General features: G+C 40.3%; 1 protein-coding gene across 1 annotated transcript in view; it reads right to left on the reverse strand.

The window, feature by feature from the left end:
* Window positions 1–6,227: 6,227 nt before the first annotated feature.
* Window positions 6,228–21,027, reverse strand: part of LOC113964175 (calcium/calmodulin-dependent 3',5'-cyclic nucleotide phosphodiesterase 1C-like) — a 324,563-nt gene continuing 309,763 nt past the window's right edge. Inside the window, exons 16-18 of the mRNA XM_027676115.1 lie at window positions 11,132–11,243; window positions 10,362–10,441; window positions 6,228–8,018 (exon numbers count right to left, since the gene is read on the reverse strand). Of these exons, the coding sequence (XP_027531916.1) occupies window positions 7,849–8,018; window positions 10,362–10,441; window positions 11,132–11,243 (362 nt within the window). The 3' untranslated portion in view covers window positions 6,228–7,848. The remainder of the gene's footprint in view (window positions 8,019–10,361; window positions 10,442–11,131; window positions 11,244–21,027) is intronic.

Here is a 21,027-nt window from a genome sequence, read left to right on the forward strand (position 1 = left end):
GCCTGGTAGAATGGCCAGTTTGTGCTTACCTTAATAGCTCTAGGATAGATAGAGTAGCACTGCCAGCTGGGCCCTTAGGGACCTGAGCAGAGAGATTGAAGATCGTAGAATCATAGAATCAACCAGGTTGGAAAAGACCTCTGAGATCATCAAGTCTAACTCTTGATCCAACACTGCCATGGTTACTAGACCATGGCACTAAGTGCCACATCCAGTCTCATCTTAAAAACCTCCAGGGACGGTGAATCCACCACCTCCCTGGGCAGCCCATTCCAATGCCTGATTACCCTCTCTGTAAAAAATTTCTTCCTAATATCCAACCTAAACCTCCCCTGGCAGAGCTTAAGACCGTAAATCATCTAGCCTGGCAGACTGAATTCAGTTATCTTTTTAACTCTCTTAGGCAAACAGCTGAGGACCACACTAGTTTGGACTTCATTTGCCACAGTGACTGACCCAGCATCTTTATGAGAATGCAGTCTATTCACAAATATCTAGCTTCAAGATGTAATCAACAAGCTTACAATAAATAATTGCATATTAAAGTATACAAGAGGACTGCTATATTATTAATGGAATGCCTGATAACTAGGAGGTGTACTTGTTTTTATCCTGTTAACCTATCAGTGATATAATATTTAAAATATAAACAATCAATAGTTCATATAATAACAGTAACGTAAGGTACACAGTAAAGTATGTCGCAGCAAGTATGTGAAAAAAAAATACATGTGACTCAAGTCTAGCTTTACCAGTGAAGCTGGTGGATATTTTCAGTGCACAATACAGCAAGAGTGAGAGTGTGGAATCCTGAAAAGATTCAAATGAACATCAGCAATGCATTAGACATGAAAATATACATGTTTAGACATGAAGGCCCTTAACAACACAAAGCAGGAGCACAAATAGGATGTGACTGACTTCACTGCTCTGAAAAGGATTTGTTTCCAAGCCTGGGGAATTCTGACACAGCTTAATAGGGGAAAAAAACCCCAACAACAAAACAACAACAAAAAAAGTGCCCTTTAAGCCTAGCACTATATATTGTTCAGCAAAGAAGAGTTACAGTCTGAGTGACATCTCTGATGGCACACCAGCCTAATTTACCATCCCTGTATAGATCAACTCGAAGTCCAGACATAAAAATGCTGCAACACACATCATATTCTGCAATTCTTTTAAAACTGCATATTCACAACCTGGCAATTCAGCGTTTTCTGTTCTTTCACTCAGGAGCAATATAAGCAATTAAAAGTAATTTTTCACTTGATCAATTAAGTTAATAGAAGGTTTTGCAATGTTCCTGGGAAGCAGTGTGATGAATCATTTCTCTGCTTCCACAGGCTTCATTGCACTCAGTTAAAGTGTTAAATGTCACTTTGTTTGGGAATAAAATAATTTTTTTTCAAATGAGGCAGACAATTCCCCTTCCCCCAAAACAAAGCCTTTAGGTTTTGCAGAATCGCGTGTGGACTCTACAGTGGTGTGAATGTAGTTTATTGGGTTTATTTATTGTCATTCAGTCTCCATTTAAGACCAGATAGTGCTAAAACCAACAAATTGCTCTCCCCAGACAAATGATGGGAGTTGGTTTGTTCTGGGGCAGAAATGCTTTTGTATCCAGTGTCCCCAAAGGCCATTACAACAAAAATGAAAGGAAACTGAAAGCACAGACACACGCTAAGTATTTCCATAGGACTGTTAGGACTGGGATGCTGCAGACTGAAGTCACTTACCTAGTCTGCTATGTGCATTGACTGCTTTTTGTCTTGATAGCTGGCTTGCATTCAGATATTTATCTGGAATGGCATCTCACCCCAGAAGTCTGCACTGGGTGGGACAACCACTCCAAGCCCTCAGCGGGGAATGAAGTGCTTCAGTTAGTGAATAAAAGACTGCAGTCAGGAGAGCATTAATGGCTAATATTTTTGAAGTGAATTCTCAATTAGCGTCTACCTAGAAACTAAGACACAGGTCTCCATTTACAATAAAATTGAGACTAAGGGATTTAATGGCCTTACGCTTTAACAACTTTCAACTAAGGATTACAGAAAGCCCATCACCCATTTGAAGGGGTTGTGATGAGCATTTTTGTAGTGCTAAATATGAGATTCATAGGGTATGTGGAACAAATTCAAAGCAACATTCATGATGCTATTGTAAACTCACACTATATTCATAGATAAAGCAGCATTTGCATGCACTGAGTTTAGCAAAACTTACACTGAATTTATGTCTGGTTGAAATTTTGTCTTAGTGGTTAGTAAATTGATAATTGTATAATGCTTTGACCACATAAATTAATTGATATGTTTAGATATCATAACAGATCATCTTCCTGCATGTTCTATGCCATCCCTACCTTTTGAGATTACACTTTTTACACATGACCTTACAGTATTCTTGTATGCAGAGAGACTGAACAGCAATACCAGCTACAAGCAAAAATCAAAATTGCATGTCAGTGAAGCACATTAGAAATTTTGGCTTCTCACTTGTATTTAGATAAGCTAATAAACAGATATTACTCTGTTCCTCGCATCCCTCCCAAAAAGCCATGGGCCTTTTAAAGCGAGGTAGTGCAAACAGAAATACCAATATTTTGGCAATGTAGATCCAGAAATACAATGAGTGAACATTTAAAGCCTGTTTCTACCCTGTGATACTGGCTTCTGGTCCTGCATGAGGAACCCATGTGGTCTGTCAGATCCAGGAGCTGTAAAGGGAAGCTTAATCCATCCTTATTCCTGACATCCTGAAAAATCCTGAAAAGACACAGACTGGACAGAGAGACAAGTGACTGCTAAATTATTATGCACATTCTAGAAATAAAAGAACTGCATTTGATGGAGCATTTGTGCTTATTCTTTCAGCTGCAATGATCTTCTAAACGGCAACATGTGTATATATGACTGTGTGAGACACATTACAGTGAGCTTTGGATTTTTCCAAGCTGTCAATTTTTTTCTGACCTTCAAAGAAGATTTTAGGCCCCCAGGTGGTCTTAGGGTCTGAAACAAAGTTAAACCTGTCTCAGGTTTGTTTTTCTGTATTCTGTTTAGCCTGGAGAAGAGAAAGCTTAAAGGGAACTCCTCAATGCATATAATAATGCACGTAAATGTCTGATGGGGAGGAATAAAGAGGGAGCCAGGCTCTTCCCGTTGGTATCCACTGACAGGACAAGAGGTAGTGGGCACAAACTGAAATACATGGACCACTACTTACAAGTAAGAAAACATGTTTTTGCTACTGAGCACTGTCACAGATAGTCCAGAGAGGTTGCAGACTCTCCATCCTTAGATATTTTCAAAACCAAACTGGACACAGCCCTGAGTAACCTGCCTCAGTGGAGCTTACTTGAACTAGGCATCTCCAGAGGCATTGATCATGCTTCAGTCATTCTGTGACTATAGCCCAGGATCCATACCAAGGGGGCTTTTTAGTGATGCTTAGCACATCTGTGAGAGATCAGCAGAAAGGTTTGGAGTAAAGGGAGTGATTGTCAGCTGAGTTAAAAATTCACAGAAAGTTCACAATAAATATAATTTAGTCTTGAAACCACGACAATGGGGTGGAGCAATGAGGAGTCCCGAGGAAAAACACAAAATATAAGGAATCAAGGAATAAGTACTCCAGAGTCTTTCTGTGCCTCACTCACTGTGGATTTTAACATTCATATTTTAATTCAGACTTTAATCCTTTCCTAAAAAAACAAACAAAGAACTCCTCCTCAAATAACAGAGCGAGAAACTTTTCTGCTGTAGTAAAGTGATCCAGTGATTAGAGCAAAGACTCTGTTCATGAATGGACTGTAGAGAAAAAAAAAGATTAAATTTGCAAGTGTTGATAGTTGTAATGAGTTCATGATAACAAATTTAAATGTCATCATAGATCTAAGATCATAAAATTTGTCTAGACAGACAGACTTATTTCTATGCTGGGAGCAAGTTGTTATCGCCAAAATCATAAATACAGAAAAAGGTTAAATGCATTTCAAAGCTGGTCCTCCCCCAGATAACACAGATTTCATTTCTGGAAAATTTTCCTTTGTCGTACACTAGATGTCAGGGCTGGACTGAGAGGATAAGTCCATCGACTCCACTACACATCTCTATGCATAAGGCTGGATGCCATCAACACAACTAAGTGCTAAACTTGGGAATTATTTCTGTAAAACATCCAATTTTTACTAAGAACAGTCTGCAACAACATCCTCTCTCCCCCACTTTGCAGTATTTCATTTCAGCCAAAAGCCCCAGGCTTCGGAAGAGGAAAGAGACATTCTGAGATATCTTTCCAACACCAATGAGTATCTGGCAGCATTCTTCACCTTCCCTGGGTCCAGAAAAAAAAAACAACCCTCTAAACCACTTGGGTGAACAGTCACTTCTAGAGGACATTCTAATGGACAGCAGTTAGATACAGAATGGATTTAGCTGGAGAAAAATGAGATCAAAGAGGAAACTGATCAGAACTCCATTAAAGTTTAGGAACCATATACACTCCACATGACACACGAAGCTGAGTGGTACAGTTTGATGCTCCTGAAGTACAGGATTGCCATCCAGAGAGACCTGGAGAAGTTTGAAAAGTGGGCTCATGTGAACTTCATGACACTCAACAAGACAAAGTGCAAGGTACTACACGTGGGTCGAGGCAACCCCCAGTATCAGGAGTCTGGGGGATGAATAGATCAACAGCAGCCCTGGGGAGAGGGACTTGGGGGTGCTGGTGGATGAGAGGCTGGACATGAGCCAGAAATGTGTGACTGCAGCCCAGAAAGCCAACCATATCCTGGGCTGCATCCAAAGCAGCATGGCCAGTAGGTCGGGGGAGGTGATTTTGCCCCACTACTCTGCTCTTGTGTAACCTCACCTGGAGTGCTGCTTCCAGCTCTGGGTTCCTCAGCACAGGAAAGACACAAACCTGTTAGAACAGGTCCAGAGGAGGGCCACAAAGATGCTTAGAGGGCTGGAGCACCACCTCCTATGAAGACAGGCTGAGAGAGTTGAGGTTGTTCATCCTGGAGTAGAGAAGGCTCCAAGACGATCTTATAGCACCTTCCAGTGTCTGAAGTAGGCCTACAAGAAAGCTGAAGGGGGTCTTTTTGCAAAGGCACTGACAGGATAAGGGTCAGTGGCTTTAAACTGAAAGGGTAGGTTTAGACTGAATATTAGGAAGAAATTCTTTACTTTGAGAATTGTGAGGCACTGGAACAGGTTGTCCAGGGAGGCTGTGGATCTCCATCCCTGAAAGTGTTCAAGGCCAGGCTGGATGGGGCACTGGCCATGTGGAAGATGTCAAAGGGGTTGGAATGAGATGATATTTAAGGTCCCTTCCAACCCAAATCATTCTACGACTCCATGATGACACCCCAGGTAGGTAATTTCATTACCCTGTACTTTGACTACATACCAGTACATTCAAAATGACAACTTACCTCTGCTTTAAGGCAAAAGAGAGAGTGTGGACCAGGAGAGCAAAGACAGAAATCAATCCCTTTGTGAGATGCTTGTGACAGAAAAATAATAACCCAAATAAACTTTAGATAATAATGAAAGGCAAAAAACCAAAAGATTCCTCTTTCAACTTCTACAGGTGACCTACTGCTGTCCACTTGTCCAGAGAACAGTCAGATTCTCTGTTAGGTAAAGTGCCCTAAAGGGAAGGAAATGACACAAAAGTAATTTTGCACATATTCATATATATACATGGATGTAATATATGCAGTATACAGCCAATTTGTGTAAAATATCTTAGGGTATTCTACAAGCAAAATACAGTTCTCAGAAAATTCCTAGAGATAAATACATTTCATAAGCAGGAGGCTTTAAAGTGCATTCCTTTTCACATTTAGTTTAGGCAATGACCCAGCCCCGCTGCTGGAGTCACAAGTGCTGGTGGTGGTGAAGGTCAATATCACAAACATGAAGCACAGGGTACAACAGATGAAAATAACTGAAACATGGTGACATCAGAGTACTCGGGCAGTGAAGATGTCTAACAAAACACTGTGAAAAGGTGTGAGACCTTGAGGCGAGTGTGCCTGAAATTGCAGTGGAGGGTATCTATAACACTGGAAATACACCTTGGCTTTTTTCATTCAACAACCAGCCATGATTTCAATGTCCCGCAGCAATGGTGCATACACCAGCTGGTGCAGTTTTGGTGTTAGACATGATTACAAACTTGTAGTGTATAACAATGCAAATTCACAGTAAGCAAATTTTTACAAATATAAATAATAGAATTGGTAGGTAGTGGGGATACTCATAACAGGAATACTTATGACAGAGAGTGTTCAGCCAAGTTTTTGTACAAGAAATTTTGCTTCACAAACCTCGACACTCCTTGAAGGAGCCAATATGCTTTGCTGTTCTTCATTTTGACAAGGGCTTGACCCAAAGACTGTCAAAGCTACTGAGCTGTCATGGATTGAAAGAAGTTTGCAGCATATGATCTTAAGATAGGTAAACAACTAGTTAACAATGGGGGAAAAATAAAAATGCAGAAATAAATTAAAAATTGTTATGAAATGGTCAGGATTCATAGTAAAGGAGGACTGTTGTTTCTGCTATTCAATGTGCTTATCCAGAAGATGTGATTTGGAAAAGGTGTTGGTAGAAGAAGAAAGCAAGCAAGAAACAAATGAAGAATGTAAAGTGGAGGAGAAATAGAAAAATAAGAAGCAGTAGCTTACTTCAGTGTAATTGGCAAAACCACCAATTCAGTGTTGGTAAGTGCAGAATGAGGCATATAGGGAGAGGAAACCCCAACTCCGCAACTCTGTATGTGTGTTTCAGCTATAAATTAATTAGTATTTATTCTACAGAAACTACTGCTCAGTCCTCAAGGAGGTTCAAAAATGAAAGTACAACTTAAAAATCTATTCAGAAAAGCTTGGGAGATGAAACAGAAAGTGTCATTACACTATTTTATAGATTTCTGGTGTACCTGACACTTGAGCCACGTGCAGTGCTCGTTCTTTCCTTAGATTAAAACAAAGAAAGATATAGTTAAGAGCAGCAAGGAAGATATAAAGTATAGCAGGTTTGCCTCTGAGGAGAGTAAAAACAGGACTGGAAAGGGACAATTGAGGTAGTATGTAAACCACCAGGGGCTTCCAGAAAGAGGGCAGAGAGCTATTTGCCACTGTTTCTGAAAGTGCAAAATCTGGGGGCAAGAGCAACTTTTTCAGAAGGGCCACGTTCAACTGTGAAACTCAGAGCCATGGGACACTATGCATTAAAAGAACACGAGATCAAACTCAACTAAATTAATGCCATAGAAAACAATCAGTGTTATTTAACATTCAACAGAGTTTGAGCAAAGAACAATTTTAATGCTGTGCTATGTGTTCTTTTTCCAATGAGTGAAGAGAGAGGACTCTTTGTACTCCAGCCTTCCACCTGCATCCTCCTGATAGGTCACACTATGACAGGAGGACATTTATTCTCAGTACTGCTAGACAATACAAAATTTTCCTTTGCTGTCTGAAATAGGAGTTATTGTTTTACCTGTGGTAGGCAGAAGGTCGCATTGAGAACACCATACAACAATCTAGGAAAGCATTGGCTTAATTTGACAGGAGACAAGCCATATACAGTTACTTCTTTTAAAGTAGCAGCCCAATACTTTAGTACTAAGTGGGCATATGCTGCAATAATAAGGCTACTGAGAACATTTCTAACAAAATGTCCATTATATCGTTTAGTTAAATCATACACTTGCTTTTATTCAAAATTGCAGCTGCTGTACAATGTAGTATGGCCTGTGCAATGGTTGCACAATATCCTCCATCTGCCTGTGAGGAGCATCATTCCAGAAGATGCCTCTTTAACTCTTCTGCTATTTCCTATTCCAGCTCTGGGAAATATGTTGAATCTTCTTCATCCTTTCCCTCTCATCAAGCACTTTACATCTCACTTGACGTTCCTCTAATTTCTTGTGGAAGGCAGGGAAATAGTCTCCTGAGCTGTGAGTGGGCCTCCTGAGGTGATGCAGCTGAGGTTTGATGGCTGGTGGTGACAAAGGAAGAACAACGATGGTTACCATGCCTAGCTTTCACTCACTAGTAGATAAGAAATCAATTCCTCAGAAGCTGTGTCCATCCCATTCAGCACAGCCTGTATGCGCAAAGGAGGGTTTCTCAGCCTGAAAGCCGGCATTCTTTTGGGTTAGGAAAACATTCAGAAAAAAAAAATATAAATCATAAATATAGATGTAAAACTCTAAAATGAAACATAAGCATTTCCAAAATTGAAATTTGGGCAATTAAGCAGTTTGAAACACTGGATCTTGAAATCATGCCCTTATTCAGACATCCCAGCAGACTACATCAATACATTTGAATCCCAAGGAACATTCTCAAGGTTAGGAAACAACAGTTTAGACAGTAGCTAAAGTGCCATACGTAAATGAAGAAGCAACTTTATACTTACCTATCTAAATATATATAGCTTAACACCTCACCGTACCCAAAATATCAAGATGATTTCAAAACAATAAATCTGGATAGAGATCATGTTTCCCAGAATTCAGGAATAGGTAGATCTGATGCATTTTGTCTGATTTTCCAGCAAACTACAGGCCGTTGTGAGAGTCAGAAGTGGAATGCATATGAGTCTGACCATTCTCAACTTCTTGACTCTGTTTATTTGAATCTATGTCTTTCTTTCTTACCTCTTTACATAGGTAGACTAAAAAATTAAACATGACCATGATCAAAATGCTTTCATCTTATGCTTAGTTATTATTTGCAAACTAACCAATTCAACAATTAGTATGATAAGCATTTTAAAAGAAAAGTCATCACTCTCAGCATGAATCCTAAGTGAAAAAGATTACCCTGTGTGAGCTAGCTAACATCAAATGCTAGAACAGTCACACTCCAATCTTGTTAAGCTCCTTGAATGATTAATCATGCTCCAAAATATCTTGGGAAATAAAAAAACTACAGATTTCATAAACTTTAGAAAGATACATTCGGATTTCATCATAGTCACAATCCTTCCTGTTTTCAACTAGATTAAATTCACATTCATTAAAAGGTTGAAAAATATCCAGATGAATTACTGTTCTTTGAGGCACATTTGCTTTCCATATTTATTCCATTTTCTGTACTCAGCATAGATTCAGCCAAACCGTTATTAAATATTTTCCCTTGCTCAGTGGGGAAATGTTTATTGATACCTGGAATTTTATTTGAGTTGTTGCCAGAAGATATGATTTTGCTAATAGTTTTAAGAGGTTTATCCAGAACAGTAACATTAGTATTTATCATCTTCATACAGGAGTGGATAAAGGGGATTCATGACATTTAATGTCTTAAAACTTTAGTGACTCAAACTGACAGGCAGAAGACTTTCTGTTAGGACTCTAGAGTTCTGTTCCCAGATTGCTCACTGACTTCTCGTGTGACCTGGACTACAGCGTTCACTCCAGTTTCTCTGCATGTAAAATGGGAATAAAAATGACAGTACTTACCTCACAGGGTTTTTATATGGAGCTTCAATAGGTTATGATTCTCAGGACCTTCACACGAGCAGTGATAGGTTTTTTTGTTTTGTTTTGTTTTTCTTTTTTAATTTAGGGAAAATAATTATTTTTTAAGATCATGGCTATCATCAAGGCAATGAAAGCAGAGAATAGGTATTTGGTAGCACACTGTTGGTAGTGCCAGTGTACTACCAACAATATCAGTGTAGACTAGAATAGTTACACAAGTAGCATCATGCAGATAGACTATCTGTGTGTTATCCAGACACTAATTCAGCAAGGAAGCTAAGAATGCCTAAGCTGCTCTGTTTACTCTGACTGGCAGGATGTGCACAAGTTATAGTTTACCTAAATGAAGAAGATTTTATTTGTTGAATGTTTTCATATCATCATGCTGTTTTGGACAATCCCCCAACCCCCCGTGGGGGCAGAAAGGGCTGGTGGGCAGGAAAGGTCCCTGCAGGAGATATCACAAGAGCTTAGGAAGCATAAAACTGCTGGTGCTACCAGACCTCGCTCTTTCTGGTTCCGATAGAGGGGTGCAAATGCAGAAGCACGATCAGGTTGCTCTCTCTCGCCATGGCTCTCGGCTCTGGCAGTTTCCTCGCTGCTGACCAGGCCCTGCCATTCCCTGCAGCTTGGAGCCCCATCGATGCTCACCCCACGCTCCCTGCCGTCGCTCACCATTGATGTTGTTGCTGCCACTACCATCTCAGAGTAAGCGCTGCTTGCAGCTGCCGTTGCTGCTACCATCTCAGAGTAAGCGCTGCTTGCAGCTGCCGTTGCTGCCCGCTACTGCAGCCCATGATCACTGTTTACCCCACACTCCCTGCTGCTGCTCACCGCCATTGCTCACTCCGCACCTCTGGTGCCAGCGCTGCTCTGCACATCAGTACTCTCCCACACCCTCACTCCGCACACGACCTTCATCAGGACTGCATTGCTGTCACGGTGCCACAGTACTGAAAGATGGGTTTAAGGTGACATTTTCTTGTTATTGTTTGGGTTTGGGTTTGTTCTGTTTTGTTCTCCATTTTTATTAATACTGTTATTGATTTTTCATACTTCACTCAAACACCTTGTAATTTCAAAAATTTTCTTGATTTGGGGGGGAGGGTTTCGATTCCATTGGAGGTCCCACCTCCTGGGACATACTGTCAGTAAAACAAGACAGCAACCCACCATCTTACAAATCAGCAGCTGTGCAAATCTCAGATTTGTCTAGGGCAGCATCCACACAGTATTTCCTCTTAATCTTTCTTTGATACAACTCTTTCTTTGATTCTTTAGAGAGAGGTCAGGACTCCCACTTGACGCTTGGTATAAACACCTGGCCCCATGTCAACATCATACTTTGATTTGCACAGCAGATGAAAGAATGAATGCCAGAGCTGCTGCTTACTACACTACTGCAAATGAGAAATGAGCCTAGACTGCTGGGAAAAATCTTTCTCCCTTTTGCAGCCTTGTCAACAAAGGAGGTTTTCTGCGGTAACTATCAGAAAGATCTGCAGGACACAGGATCAGGAGAACCAAGACTGTTTCATTAGAGTCACTCAAGAAATGGTCTAAACCTGGGGAGACTCAGTCTCCTAAGAATGTTAAAGGAAATCTGTGTTTATACAAAATTCACTTTTCTCCAATGAGACATCTCAACGAAAGTCCAAAGACAGCTACTACTTGGTCAGTCCCTGTGACACTAAAGAGCTCTCCATCCTCACCTCCTGTGGAGCCAGGAACAGAATCTGTAAGAAATAGGATGCCGAGATGTTAGCAGGGGTCCAAGTGGTTTGGGGCATTCACTGGTATTCTGCCAGTCTTCCCCTCAAGGGCATGTGGCCGCTCTCAGAAGCCCTGAGATGGCTCCAGACTGGGGGAGAACAGGTCTTGGGCATATCCTGGGAGATGTGACCAGCTTGTGGGATGATGTGGAAGTGAGTTTTGCTCACATGCTCCGGGAATAGCCAATCACCAGTGCTGGGGTCAGGAAGGAACTTTACACCAGTGCAGACTGACAGTCATCGCTCAGGTTTTTTTGATTCTTCTGCAGCATTGAGCATGACGACTGGTCAGGCTCTTCCAGTCCCTTTTGGCCAGGTTGCTGCCTGCTGCTCATGCACCACAAAGATCGCCTCTCATGCCCCACATCTATACTTCTTTGTTTTTCTTCTTTTATATGGTTGTTCCTGATCCTAATTCTTGGTGTTCTCTTCAGGAAACAGGTTTGCTTGGCCTGTATTCCTTCTGCTGCTTTCTGCAGCTCTGTCAGATTGACAGACTGCAAAGGATGTTTTTTCAAACTAAACTGAGACATATCAGCCTGCTCCTGGCTACATATGCTTGTGAAGAGTGGCTCTGATATGGATTTATAAAATTAAAAATTAAATAAAACAAAAAATAAAATCCCAGTTCTGGTTGTTGCTTTTGTGTTATGTGTCCTTGATGCTGAAAAGCTCATGGAATTTCAGGCAAATTGAACTGTTATTCATTATTTGAGTCATGGTGCATGCAGGGAACAGGAATAGGAATAGGATAGAATACAGTATGTTACTCCTAGAGTTCTGCATAACAAGCTACGACCTAGGTCTGAGGGGTCCCTCCCAGAGAGCAGGTCTCTGCAGTGCAGATGCCAGGCCCACCCAGGAGACAGGGGCAGACATGGGCCCATGTACAGCATGGCTCAGGCAGGGACTAAAGGCCCCAGGCTGAGCTGGGACACATCCCCTGGGCCCTTGACAGGAGATGGTGGGGGTGGGGGTCCTACAGAAGGCTGGTCCCAGACACTGAGGCCATGTGAGCTCTCCCAGGACTCTGACAGAAGTAGATTTCCAAATGTTTCCAAGACACAGAAATAAAAATATAGTCAATATATAAAATATATATAAAAATACAGTGATTGCAAATAATAATAACCTGGGTACATCAATGACCCTGTTGTGCTTTCTCACCATACAAAGTCCAGGTTCCTTGGGGAAATGTTTAGTTCATCCTCTTTGTACTGAGAAAAAGGAGTCATTCCAGGAGGCAGCATATGTGCCTATGGCAGCTGGGTTCCCTGTGGTGCTGTGAGATGCTGCCAGAGGACTCTGGTTTCAACAATGGTCAAGTCCAGGTAGGAACATTGCCAGGGCTCTTCCTGCACTCAGCTACCTAACCTCATTAAATTTTCCCAGCTTTGTGACCTTGGGTGAGTCTTCCTCTTGCACACTTTAAATTGACAAGGTACAGATTCAATAGACAGCAGTGAGGAAGACTGACTAACCTGCTGGAAAAGAGATGGATGGGATCATGCACACACATGCCTTTTCTGGTCAGCCTCACCCTTTTAGAAGTGATATTAAATACAATGTGATAAAGCTCCTCCTTTCTATTCAAGATGCTGAGTGCAATTTGCATTAAAAAAGCAAGAAAATAACATTTTTCTCAATTGGAAAATTGTGCGTGTATGTTTATGGCAGACTGTTAGTGGCTTCTTCCAGCAAAACCAACCCCCCCAAAACAAGATCTATATTGAGCATAGAGAAAAAACACCATAATGGCTGTAAACAAAACACATTACTGCTACTGGACTACATACATGGAAAACATTGTACTACTACCTACTCCCCATCACATACTGTAAATAACTGCACAGAAAAGACTGATTTGCAAACCGTACCAGAGTAAACAGTTTGCTGTGTAAGCCCTCATAATAGGGCACGGGTAAGAAGGTACCAGTGTTAAAATAGCCAAATAAAAATCCCCCACTGAGTCCCTAAGCCAGCTGGTGCCACAACTTACACTGCAGTGGGAAGTGTCTAATAAAGAGAGAGTCAAAACACAGCTAGTCATTTCTGTAAGTGCCAGACAGAAGGCACCTTCCTATAATTCAACATGATATTGTCACAGTGAATATTGCTACTGGAAGCAAGGCTTGACTGGCAACAAACACACAGAGTCTTTTTGCAAAAAGGGGCAGTATTAGATTGATTGCTCCTCTCTTTTGAAGGTGGATCCTCCCTACTTCTCTTTTTCTAATCATAACAGTTAACAGATCTCCAGATCAGATAGGTTTAAAGAGGAGTAAATGTTATCATTCCCAAACAGATGAGGAAACTGGGCACACAAGAAGGATTTGAGCAAGGTCATTTAGCAAGTCAGCAATAATGAAGGGGCTGTACTTAGTAGCTTATGCCAAAACCTTCTCTTCTGCATTTATGTTCTCTCCCTGGTTATTATAATGGTGATCTGAAGGCTCAGAAGTACCACACATAAGGGATGTGCAATTTGTTGTTTGCAGGTACTTGTTAACGGATCAATGGGTTAGAAGTGATACTGAGTTGGAGAAGTGGATGAAAAGCCCTGTGTAAGCATCGCTTATTAAAAAAGCCCAATAGACCAATGCAAATATCCTAGAATGTATAAAAATTGAGTTAGTTTTATGAGTAGATCTTTTTACATTAGATGAGTTATAGAGTGACATGTTTCATTCCACAATTTTTCCTTAAAACAACTTTTTTCTCCAAAAGTAAAGACCTCTCCAAGATCTCTCCAAAGACCAAGACCTCTGAATGCCACCTGCAAGAAAATCCTGAGTGAAGCCGCTTTAGAAACATGTTCTGCCTAAGCTTTAACTTTACCCTTTGCAAGGGTTATCAGCGGTGGAGAAGGCAGATCATGATGCTTTTGGTGTTGAAGAATGCTGAGACCAGCCTGACTCAACAATCCCAAAGCTAAACATTCAAACAGTGTTTCCTGACAGAAACTGGCACAAGTGAGGATGTGGCAGGCAAAGTTCCTGATAAAGGAACCAACAACTGGATAATACCAATAACTTGTTTAAATTTGCTGAGCTAAAGGCTGCATAGCTGACACAGCTAGCCTAAAAACATATGACCAACAGTCAATCACTTTATATTATAAAAGTTCATTCCCACTTTTTAACAGCAGGGACCTATAACATACCCCTTCTAGGAGTGTGTGTGTAGATTTCTCCCTTGAGAGGGGATGCCCCTTGAGGTTAATCCTTGAGACTGAGCATGGTTGTTGGTATGGGTGAGTAACATCATTCTCTACTTAATCATTATTTTGCTAGCTTTAATATCATTGCTTCAAGATTGCTTCAATAAATAGTGTGGGGGCTTGGGAATTTTCTCCTCACTGGCTAGCTTAACCCCGTTTTATTGGTATTGTTATGGGTAAAGAGTTATTTTTTCCCTTACATCCGTGCGTATTTGGTCTCTCTCTCTCAGTATTGGAGAGAACCAGTGGTATTGAATCTGAGGAAGTAGACTTCCACCTGAGGTCTTCACCCCTCCAAATTGTCTCAAACTGAGACACTGTGAAAGAGCATCACACCATGAATAGCTTGGAGAACTGAAACAGCACAGAAACATGCTACTGCACATTGGCATCTATACATGGAGCTAAACCATACCTCATCTGCTGGCACAACAGCTACTTGTGAAAATACCTTTAGTAAAACTTGTAAGTGCTTTGCCTGAAGTTTGGGCTCTTTTATTGGTTACTGTTGACTTCCAACAAACTTACGCTCCCTTTCACTTACTGTGAATTATACATACATTCACACTAAGCCATTATTTTGTATAATTGCTTCATATTACCCTCCCTTTCTTCTGACAGTTGTGGGACAAAAATCGACTAAGAAAATTATTATTGTGGTGAAATAGAGACAGCAGGATTTGGTAGATGGGAGGAGCACAAAAAGACCTATACTTGGGTCCATATTTTATCCCTTCAATATCTCTGTCTATAGGATAAAAACTCAGATTAATTTGCCAGTTGATGTAAAACAATTTGTGAAGCCTGTTCTGCAAGACAAAAAAAATCAGGTATTTAAAAAACTGGAATGTGGTAAAGACCATTAAAAACAATAATTCATTAGTTCAACCCCAGTGAATGGGTTTAACTTTTTAAATGTGTAAAAGTCATACCATACACGAAGAAGTCATCTGTTTATATCCATCTCCCAAACAGTAGGCACTGTGAGTGCCAATTTCTACAGCTGCATCATATAAGGAAATTAGAGTGAGGCAGTACTGACTGACCTGGCAATATAAGGTGGTTTGCCAAGGAACACAAGCCTGGTAAGTCAGCTGAACGTTGCACTGGACCTTTGAAAAGAAAGGAGTAGTTTCAGTAGAAATGGATAAATGGAAATCCCACTAACAATCAAAATGCTTTTTGTAGTGCTGCCCCTACTACTAAGTGTTTGTTGTCTTTTTCTGCCATTTCTTATTCATGGTTCTAGGTGAGATTAACTGGGAAAATAGTCTCACTTCTGGGGCCCTTTCAATCTAAAGGAATCGATTTTAAACATTCATATCACTTACCAAGTTTGGGCAGAAATACCAGATTTATTGATTCTGGAAGTTTCATGTTCTTAAGTTTTGGATCTATGAACTGTTTACAGACCTCAGACAGCTTTCCCTTCAGCTATGTCTGTGTCCTCACGGAACTGGCAAATGACAGTTTTACTGCCCAGCATGGCTCTGAAGGCACACAGCATTTACATTGCTCCTGTGAAGGTTCAGCAAGTGGCTGACATCACCTTTGGGAATGCCTCTGGAGATTTATGTCATGGTCAGAGAAAGAACTCTGATACTGTATTTGCAAGTGGAGGTTAATCACCCAAATCAGTAGATGCCTTCTCCAAATCATTTTTTCTCCCTTCTTGCTTATTTAACAGCATTTTTGATCACACAAACACCCTCAACATCTAACAGAAATTGGCAGCTTAGCTTCATCTCTACTTGCACTAGACTGGAGGTACCAAGCCAGTAAGGTATGAGAATACAAGCAGCTACAGTGGCAAGCACACTGGATGTTCTTAAGGAAATCAATACCAGTGAACATCCCCAAGAGGAAAGGAGTGAATTAGAAGCGAAATTTTGGGAAAAGGAATGCACAAAGCCTTTAATGCCTGTAATGAACATCTCTGAACATTAGAGAAAATGGTTTGGTTTCTGACACTCTTTATCATGTCTTTTATCATGTTTGGGGTCTTTTTAAAAGAAAAGATCAAACAGAAAAACAGCAGTGCTACACGAAAATTCTGGTTGTTACTTATGTGTTGTGATGACTCCTGCACAGACACCACCCACGTCTACCAGTGGATTAAGTTACTTTCTAGAAGGTGCTATGTCGAGATGTAACATAATGGTGCAAAAGGAGACCTATAAGCAATACTGTAGCACAGGACACCAGCTCTGTGAGATTGATAGTCATGTTTCAAGTGGCACATTTTAAAAGAATCAAATGAGCAAGTATTTCAGTGGGCATGAGTGTGGTGCGCTGTTCTTTGTTTAGGTACTCTTATGGCTTGTGATTTGAGTCAAAAGAGAAAAGTGGAAAGGTGAGACTTACCTTGGGGTCCTTAAATAAGCCAGTTGAATTCCCTACCTCAATTTCCCTATCTTTAGAAATCAGGTAATGACACTAACTCCTCCTCATAGGGGCAAGTGTTAAGAAATAACTGCTATCTAAACAATGTTCCCATTATGCTTAAAAAAAAAAAAGTGGGGAGCTGAATGCTGAAAAGTAAACAGCAAGTGCCACACCTGGATCAGATTTAGAAAGAACCAGAAAAAAATTAACCCCTCTACAACTTTAATTCAGATGAGTGCAGAACTCATTGTTTTTATTTGGTAATAGGATGAACATACATGGACTCAGTTACAGAAAAACTGGAAATGCTGAAAAATTTTTTAGAGATCATAAGCCTCTTCTTTCAAATCAAGAACTAACAATAAATACATATTGTTAAAAATCAATCTCAGAACTGAAATAAAGACAAGACAAAATAAAATAAAAATTTAGCTATGTTAGTGTGACTTTGCAAAATTGTAACTGCTTGAAAGAAGGTTGCTGCCCAAATTGTGGGCAATTAAGATAGAGCTAGCTTAGGTGAACAAAGGGGACTGTCAGGGAAAGCGGGAAAGACTTTTTAGCATGTAGCATTGCAAGGGAGACAGAAGAGGGTTGGGGGGAAGCTGTTTGAAATGATAAAACTTTATGTAACCACTATATAATAATAAGAATTGGAGTTAGGCAACCAAATGTCTATTTAGATAAGGCAGACTTCTTAAAGAGCGTATATGATAGATAATTTTTGAAATTCACTCCTTCCAAATGTATAAAAAGCTGTTGTGTTTCTTTTCTTGGTGGAATGCACGGGGGGGCGAAACCCCTCTGCATCCCCCAGCCATAATAAAAGTGTGCTTTACATATTGCTTAAGGATTTCTTTGAATCAGAACAATTGAGAATACTTGCCTCTACATAGTGTCATTAATTTTGTTTTCCTATTTTTTTCCCTTATTAGTCTTAAAAAACCAAATAGGTTTTTTCATTACTCTGTGCACCCAGTCTCAAGAGCAAACTTGCACTGAATTTTGCTGTCAGCATGTATGTTAGTTTGTTTTCTATGTCCTGGTGAAAAATAGCATAATAACCTGCCTTTTTCTTCCTTGAAAAATACTAGAAAACAAGTGTCTGCTGTTTATTTTAATTCAGTTCAAGAAAGACATCTCCATCATCAGTTCTGCTAACATACTCTAAACTTCATACATACAACTTCATATATAGAATCTTCTGCAAAATGACAGCAAGAAAATGTTATTTTATAAGACTAAGATCCTTGAATTTGGTTAATTTCCTCTTATCCCTCCTATATTTCTTAACTTTATTTAGAACTTGCCACTGTAGGGTTGAAACCACAAAAGCTGTGAAATCTACAGTCACAGATAAGCCATAGTGTCCACCCTTCCTTCCTGCTGAAGGTAGACAGTGCACTGTGGAATGACTTTGAAGTGCCTACAAGAAGTAGCATCATCAGAACAGAGATAATCTCTTGTTTATGAAACTCAAGGTGGTTAAGCTCCTACAACAGCAAAGGAAGATGGCCCCATGCTGATGTATTGGCTTTACAGATAATGTGTGTGGCGAGCTGTATATGTTCTGGTTGTTTAGCCTTTAACTCCAGATGCTGAAGTGGGACCAGCAGAACTTTTTGTGCCCCTTCCCTTGATTTCAGTGCAAATAAAAGGGTGGTCAGGCCCTAGGTGTCATTTTGCTGTAAGCTGATGTTGCAAATGAAATGACTTTTTTCTATTGGGTAAGAATAGGGAGGAGAAGAAGGTAGCAAAATATTCCTGTGAGAATCTGGGCCTGTAAACCAGAAGACCTGATAAAAAACCCAACCAGAAGTCTACCATAAAAACAGTAAAGATTTTTAAAAATTGCATAAGACAGTGTATAAAAATATCATCCAAGCAAGAAGAAAATCAAATGCTCCTCTGTCATTCTACTGCTAGGTTTTTTCACTAGAAAACCCCATAGATGCACTCCTACAACCACCAACAAAGATAATGGGATAATGTATATTCTTCCTACCACTGGACAGCATCTAAACCCAGGGTGTTTTAAGTACCCATACATATGTGCTTGGAAGAATAAAATAATACAAAATGCCAGGAGTGTGCCATGAGGCTTGTGACAGCACGCTGTTTTGTGCCTAAGTATGAGGGTAAATAAATTCACTAAAACTGAGTTTCAAGTCCTCAGCTAGCTTGCTTGCAAGTAGCTCTGTTTCTTCTTATCTGGCAGTCAAGTCCTCAGAGCAGGAAGAGCTAATGCCTCAAACACAGGCCTGCATCCTGGTCCTGCTTGGGTACAGAGCAGAACTCTCTATGCTTGCTAGAGGCCAAAAGGGATGTTGCAGCAACAGGAAGGCAGCCTCAGCAAGTGAAAATGCACAGACAGCATTTAATTTTAACCGAAAATAATGGCATTGGCAGTGGTACCTGTGCTGCTCCTGCTTTGACCACAGTAATCAGACAGGAAAAGGGATATTTGGAATCACAAAACTTGTCTATCCATGGAAGCAGGAGAAGCACCATATTAGGATGCACAACTGACACTAAACTGAGACTGAGCAGACCTGCTCATGTTGTGGGTAACGCAAGTGGGAAAAACCTCTGTACCACTTCAGAGAAAGAAGAATTTATGTCTTAAAATGTGAAAGCACAGGGGTTTTTTTCCTCCTTTCCATCTGACCAGCATTGATGTCAACTCCCTGAAGTGATTTGCGTGGAATCAGTGCCACTGGGTTCCTTCTCTTCCTCAGCCAGCATATTCCTGCTTTTGAGTGCTGATGTTCAGACACCATGCCAGCACAGCTCTGAGATCAGCACTGGTTTGACACATGTGAAAGCACAGCATTGTTCTGTTTTTAATTGTTAGGTGAGGATTAAAAAAGTGTAAGAGAAAAGGAGTCAATTATACTGTCATTTGCTGAGTATAAATGGCTAAAATACGGTATGGATCATCAGAGGATGAGGAGTTTCATTATTTTAAAATAAATGTGAAGGAAAAGGAGACAACAAGAAATATTTAAGAGCATTTTGCAAGTTCCTGGAAATATACTCATTTATTCTACTTAAAGCAAAATAAGTACTGTACTTGTCAGTTTCTGTCTCTTCTAATTTGAATAGGCTACTGTGCTTTTTAATTAAAAGACAGATTTGGGAGCCATTGCAGAAATTGCAAGGACTAACAGCAAATTGAGGTGACATTTACCTTTAGCTAGGTGAGCTCACGGGCTTTCTGATTACAAAGCAGCACAGCACTATCAGCCATCTAGTTTGAAATATACTTGCTTGTAAGACTGAACTTCTAAGACTTTGCAAGTACATATACAAACAATTGCATGCTCAAAGAGTAGTTTGCAAAAACACCAGCATATACTATTCTTGTCCAGCATAATCAACTACATTTTGGAAAGCTTCTTTTCAACCACAAAATTGATGCTTGAAAAAAAGAAACACCTAGAAAAAGGAATCTGCCTCCTTAATTCACCTGTCAGGAACTAGGCTCACAAATGTCAGATTCATTCTGATGCTAAACATCCTACTGTATTAATAGGTAGTATGTTTACACCAGCTTGAGCTATACAGAAGGCTGCACTTTTAGATGTGCATCAGTCTGCTTAGTCTGACTGCTCTGAAATACGTTTTAAGTCTAAAATTGCAAAATCTCTTTTTTTTTAAACTACCACTTATTACCAGAAAAAAAAATTGGCTTCTGGCATCTATCTTTTTCCTCAAACATGGAAAATATTAGTAACATCAATAATCTTTTATAATTAAACACAAAAATCTGACCATATACTTTTGGAAAAAAATATTACGTAATTTTTAAGTGTCAGAGACTGAAACAGTTAATGATTTACACATTCTAAGATCACCAAAAGACTGTCTGCAAACTGAAAAGAAGCAGATGCTCATCCAGCAAAGCCAACCACATCCCCTGAATACTGCTGAAGGATCAGATAAGTGGGTGCCATTGTCCACCTATCATGAGTGCAGATACCTGCCTGAGGAAGGGAAGAGGCTAAGAAGAGGCTCATGGCATGGCCCATGGTGCTACCAATTGTTTAACTCCCCACCCCGGGGAGGTACAAGGTGTTCCCACCTGAGCTAGAAATCTGTAATAACTCATAACTTCTTTGAGTTTTGTGGGGGGCTTCTCCC

The sequence above is a fragment of the Neopelma chrysocephalum genome, unplaced genomic scaffold (genome assembly GCF_003984885.1).
Source record: "Neopelma chrysocephalum unplaced genomic scaffold, ASM398488v2 Primary Assembly neopelma1_26, whole genome shotgun sequence".
Taxonomy (NCBI): Eukaryota; Metazoa; Chordata; class Aves; order Passeriformes; family Pipridae; genus Neopelma; species Neopelma chrysocephalum.